Source organism: Vulpes vulpes, chromosome 16 (assembly GCF_048418805.1).
Source record: "Vulpes vulpes isolate BD-2025 chromosome 16, VulVul3, whole genome shotgun sequence".
NCBI classification, from domain to species: domain Eukaryota; kingdom Metazoa; phylum Chordata; class Mammalia; order Carnivora; family Canidae; genus Vulpes; species Vulpes vulpes.
Window position 1 is genome coordinate 34399490 of NC_132795.1, and position 6000 is coordinate 34405489.

Consider the following 6000-nt stretch of genomic DNA (forward strand, 5'->3'; position numbering starts at 1 on the left):
AGAGCCCGGTAAATATTTGCTCACGTTCCTTTGCGTGCTGACACACTGAGTGTGCGCCTGCCATGTGGTGGGTGGACTGAAAGTGAAATGGCTGGAACAGCTACTGAAAACCAGACTTACAAACAGCACGGCTGAAAAGCTCTCCCCCAGAGAGGGGTTTACCAACCCTTACCAAATGAGTTCTTTCAGCCCCCCAAAATGAAGACTTTCAGCTAACCAGTGTTTCAGTTAACCAAGCTGGATTGGCACAAAGCATGAACCAGAAATGAGAGGCAGAAAAATCACACCCAGAGAACCAGTGTGACTTTGCACACGGCTACGAAGTCAACAACTGGAAATCAAGTCTCTGCATTTTTGTTTTGAGAATTAAACCTGGATTTCTCTAGTGCACCTAAAAATAAAATAAAATAAATCTGCAAAGGTTTTATTTGAAACATGTTTGCCTAAAGACCTACCAGACAGTAACAGACATGAGTAGATTTGTTCTGGTAGAGTTATAACATGAAAAAAATCTGGCACAGTCTTTAAACTATAAAAATCCTGCAATTACAACCACTGCTGTGCATGCTCACCACGCTGGAGCCAGACACTTTCCCTCACAGCCCAGCTCACGTCCGTCTGGAGTTCATCAAGGAACCCGTGAGCCCAACAACTCATGTTAGGATTCAAACAAAACCTGTGTGCTTTTAGCACCACAGACAGTCGCAGATTTCCCACAGGGTTTCAAAAACAACCAGCGAAAAGAGTCCTTCACCTGGGAGGTAGCCTGAATCAACAGAAAGTCTCATTTGGATCCACTTAACTAAAGAACATTGAACCAGCATAAAACTGCATCCCCTATTGTTTCAGTTTTTAAAAGGAAAAGGGGAGCCAATCTGGCATTTACATTTATATACAGGTGGTTTTCTTTTTATTTAGAAAAAAAAAAAAAAAAAACCGAAAACCACACTTCACTTCATTTTAAGGATTATTTCATAGGACAATCCTATGAGAAAAGAGAGGGTTTTAACTTTTTTTTCCAGCCAGTAATGGGACGAGATCTCCAACAAAAGACCTTTAAAATGAGAAACTGCCTTCTGAGAAGTGTGCACATGCTGGGGACCACTCGTTTCTGATCCAGAAGCAGGAGCTGGCAACCCTAAATATTTTAGTTATTGCAACACACTTCCATTCCTGAGTTTTGTGTACTATTAAAACCACATTATATGTGGGAGAAAAAAAAAATCACCTCTTAAGTGACTTTTACTGCTAAATACTTAGAGCCATGAAACTTTTAATGTGTCTAAATTTAGATTTAATACAGTTTATGTTTCAGAAATGATTACTTTCCAGTTAAAGGATGTCACATTTTCCTAAATCTTCCCTATATTGTTTGTCTGGCTAGACCACATTAAAAAAAAAATACAAGTTGTACAATGTCGATATTTTCTTAAACCCACGAGAACATTCAGTTAGAAAAGCAGATTCTTCACTTTCAGAGGTCCATTAACGAACATCTTCCCCAGGAAACCTTTTCAAAAAACTCTGTGTGGTGAGGTTAATAAACAGGAAAAGTGGTAAGGCAGGGAGGTGTTAACTATTTACCTAGAACTCAGCTGGCCAAATGCTTGAAAATCAAACTGTACATGGCAGGAAAAAAAGTCTTTCCTCCTACACATTAGCAAGTGAATAAATATATACGAAATAAATTAATTTACAACATTTGGTTCCAGCCATCATTTTGTTCCTTTTAGCATTTGGAAATCTAACTTCCAAGTCAAATTTTAAAATGCAAATCCAGCACAGCTTCTTAATCAATCCCACTGGGGCCTGGAGAGCTGCTAATTCAGCAGAAATCTGGAAAGCTGAAAAACAAAAAGCCAGGCTGTAGCTGTTTTAAGACACTGATCCAAAGTGACTCATAAATCAGCTTGCTATGTTCAAGTTTTAGTCTGGAAAATATAGAAAAACAGCTGTGAAAACCATAAGGACCATGACCCCCCACCCCAGCCCCAATTCTGGTACCGGCCAGACAATTTATAACAGGCGAACACTAAGGAAGCCACACCAGCAGAAAGTACCTTTCGGACTTTCACCTCAGCCCAGCTCATGCAAACATTTCTACGTGATAAGATAAATAATTCTGAAATTCCAGTGAGATTTTAATACATTAAGCTCTCACTGGCAATTGAGCAACTTTTCCCTCTTTTGGCTAAGTAACCTATTCCAGCAAGCAACTCCTCTCTGGGTTCAGAACTCTGTAAGCACAAATTCTAGATGTAAATGCAAGTCTGCCTTTAAAGGCAGCTGTAAGCAGAGCTTCAACTAGTTAACTGTTTTAAAAGCCACTTTCATTAAAGTATTACAAGTCAGTTTTTGAAAGAACGATATTATTATTATTTTACGGCTTAAACTTTACAATTTTTCACATGTGAGATTAAGGCCATAAACTACAACGAAAGCAGGGGAAGAAATACATACAGGACGTATATTAATTGATTTTTCTTAACTTGCAAATTCAACAAAGTGACACCAAAGATAAAGTTCTCCTGAATGGTGCGCTCATAAATTAGTCCTAGGGCAAATGTTTACTATCTTAATTACCCAAGAAAAAGTTAAGATACGGGAAAGAACAATGTGTAATTTTCTACTTCTTTCTGAACTCTGAAACTGTCTACTTCAACACTCTTACAATTATGTAAAATTCAAGAAACAGCCTCTTGTTCCAAACACCAAGTAACAGGTTAAAGCCCAATTCCATGTGTTTTTCTGCTTCCAAAGGTGGAGAGAGGAGACCTCTAGAGCTTTAGGCATAAACAAAAGAAACATTTACAATGAAGAATTTAGACCACATGGTTTGGTGACAACTACAAAGTTGGTTAAAAGTCACACAAGTACAAGAATGACAGAGCTGTCCACTGAGTGATCACAGTGGGGCTTCTGACAACAGACTTAGTGCTTATTTATACAAGTGGAACTTATTTTCACATATATTTAAGGAATGTGGACTTGTATTGAGACAATTTACTGCTGGCGGAAATGTAATTAAAGATCGTGCTAACCAAATAAACTGTAATTTGTTTTTAGTGTGCCACCAAATTATCTGCAAAACAAAATCCTAATTAGGTCAGCTACTTTTAAGACAACATTTCAATAGGTATTCAAAACCCTTCTGGTTTAATTCAGCTTCTAATCACGACCAATAGTTTTTTTTTTTTTTTTAAAGACATCCAAATTCACACCAACAACATATATTGCACACTGGCGTGACCCAATAGGCTACTTGACAATGAAAAACTACAACTATAAGCTAAATTTGGTGAATGAGTCCAGCCTTTCTAACACACCCCAGGAAGAGCTATTCATTTTCTTTTTCTCATCTATTATTCATACATGTTCACCTCCAGTCATTCAAATGTTCAGTTCCATATGTTGTCAATAGAGCCATTCACATTTCATGAATAAGGCAGCATGACCTCCCTAAGAAGCAATTGAACAGAATTAGCCACAACTAATTGAAAGTCTTCCTGCTTCAGGTTAAAGCCCTTATCTCCTTCTTCAATTATAAAACAAAAACAAAAACTATTAAATAAGACATCCCTCAGTGAGGTTGCAAAAAAACCTCTAATTCTACTTTTGGACTAAACTAAGGTTTATTAACACAAATAGGCCAACAATCCCACAATTCACAAATAAAGAGTACGATGATTTAAAAAAACACAATTTCTTCAACTATGGACTCAAACCACCTCCTCCTCCTCCTATTATTAGGCTAGTCTAGTAGAATTGCTTTAAGAATGTCGAATTTCCACTGCACTCCCGCTCGGCCCAAATCTAAGGGTTAAGGATGGACTGCACTTTGTTTTAGAAAACTTGTTTTGTTTTGTTTTGTTTTTTTAAGATACACTAGTTTTGATGTTTACATTTTCCACAAGTCTGCCACTTTTAACACAACTAGGGCTGGGGAGCAGGGGATGACACTTGGAAAGAATCAGCCTTCCCACCTCAACTGCACTCCCTTCCTCCTTCCTCCGTGCAGTTGGCAGGGACTCTGGGTTTTCAGGCTCTACCATTTGCGTCCAACAACTTGCCGGGGCCGCTGAGCCCTGTGTCCCGAGCCCTCCGTCCCGCGTCCTGTCCCGCGCCCTGTCCCGCGCCCTGTCCCGCGCCCTCCGTCCCGCGTCCTGTCCCGCGCCCTGTCCCGCGCCCTGTCCCGCGTCCTGTCCCGCGCCCTCCGTCCCGAGCCCTGTCCCGCGCCCTGTCCCGCGCCCTGTCCCGCGTCCTGTCCCGCGCCCTGTCCCGCGCCCTGTCCCGCGCCCTCCGTCCCGAGCCCTGCGCCCAGAAGCCTCAGCAGCCGCAGCAACCGCGGCCTCGGCTCCGAACCCGAGCCCCTTGCCCCGCTCCCTACGGCCCAGCCTCGCCACCCAGTCCCCGGAACCAGGACGTGCTGCGAGGTGGACGCGCGTTTACGGGATTTCCTGCGGCGAAAGCAGGCGCAGGGGCGAGCGGGCAACGGGAGGCTACGACGGCGGGGCCGTGACCCAGGCCCGCTGGCGCGGCTCTCCGCGTGGACGGGGCTCGGTGGGTCAGCGGCCGCCCCCGCACCGGGCGGACCCCGCACCTCGCGGCTGGCGGCTCGGGGCTCCCCCGCCCACCTGCGCGCAGGTGCGGCGGGCGCACGGGGCTACGGGGCTACGGGGCTACGGGGCTGCGCGGGGCGCGGCCGCGGGCTCAGCGAGCGCCGCTCAGGCCCCTGGGGGGCGCCCCTCCGCCGCGGGGTACTTACAGGCGGGCGACCCGGGGCGGCAGCGCCTCGGGCAGGCGCGCCAGCCGCCGGCGGCTGCAGTCCAGCAGGTCCCCGAGGCAGCGGCACGGAGCGGCACAGCGGCGCGCGGCGGCGGCCCCGGGGGGCGGGTCGGGGCGCCCCAGCACCGCGCCCAGCAGCAGGGCCAGCGCCACCGCCACCGCCACCGCCACCGCCGGGCCGCCCATCGCGCGCCCGCGGCCTCCCGCGCCCCGGCACACGCCGCCTGCGTCCTGCGCCGCCCGCAGGGAGCCCTCGGTGCACGCCGGGGAGCGGGAGCGGGAGCGGGAGCGGGAGCGGGAGCGGGAGCCGGAGCCGGAGCGGGAGCCGGAGAGCGCGCAGGGCCGCGGGCAGCGTCGACGCGCACAAGCCCCGCTCGCCCGCGAACAAACTTTTCCGCCTCCTCCCCTCGGCGCTGCGCGAAGCCCCGGCGCGGCGGGCCGGGGGGCGGGGCCGGGGCCGGGGCGGGGCCGGGGCGGGGCCGGGGCGGGGCCGGGGCGGGGCCGGGGTCGCCCCGCCCCCGGGGAGGCCGGGCTCGGAGCCCTGGCGGCCGCGCAGGGGGCGAGTAGAGCCGAGCGCGCGGGCCGCCCCGCGGGTCCCTTCCCCGCCCCCCGGGCCGCCGTCGCCGCCGCGTCCTGGGAAGCAGACATCAAACCGGGCTAAGAGGGGAGGCGGGTGTGCACAGCCGGACCAACACTGGGGCGGCCTTCGGGGTGGGAGGCCCGGGCGCGCGGGAGGGAAGTCCAGTGAGCTCTGCTATCGGGGAGCCTTTAAATTCCAAATTAAAAAGAAAAAAAAAATCAGACATGATCCTACCCTCCAGATGAAACAGTGGTTTCAGTGAAAATACACTCGTTCTAACATGCATACTGGTCTTTTTTTTTTGGCCATATATATCAGCTCAAGAAATAAAAGCAATAAAAGGTAAACAAAAATGGTATATCACGTTGCAAACAGCCAGCTGTAGTGCGCTGGATAGAGCTGGGGGGGGGGGTATGTGCAATGACCTAATAAACCGTGATGGCCATCATAAAGTGTATGCCGCAGCTAGGAATAAGAAGAGTAGACTTCTTTTTTTTTTTAAGATTTTATTTTTTTTAATTTTTTTTTATTTATGATAGTCACACACAGAGAGAGAGAGAGGCAGAGACACAGACGGAGAAGCAAGCTCCACGCAGGGAGCCCGACGTGGGACTCGATCCTGAAACCCCAGGATC

At 48.8% G+C, this 6000-nt stretch overlaps 1 protein-coding gene across 3 annotated transcripts in view; it reads right to left on the reverse strand.

Annotated features, from left to right (window-relative positions):
• The window catches only part of LRIG3 (leucine rich repeats and immunoglobulin like domains 3), a 47858-nt gene extending 42680 nt beyond the window's left edge, over positions 1 to 5178 (reverse strand). The window contains exon 1 of one of the 3 annotated variants that reach the window (XM_072742742.1): positions 4766 to 5178. In XM_072742742.1, coding sequence (XP_072598843.1) covers positions 4766 to 4971 — 206 coding nt within the window. In that variant the 5' untranslated portion in view covers positions 4972 to 5178. Of the gene's footprint in view, positions 1 to 1584; positions 2634 to 3983; positions 4081 to 4765 lie in introns of those variants that run through there. The other 2 variants (XM_072742741.1, XM_072742740.1) reach the window with 2 other exon arrangements.
• Between the last annotated feature and the right edge of the window lie 822 nt (positions 5179 to 6000).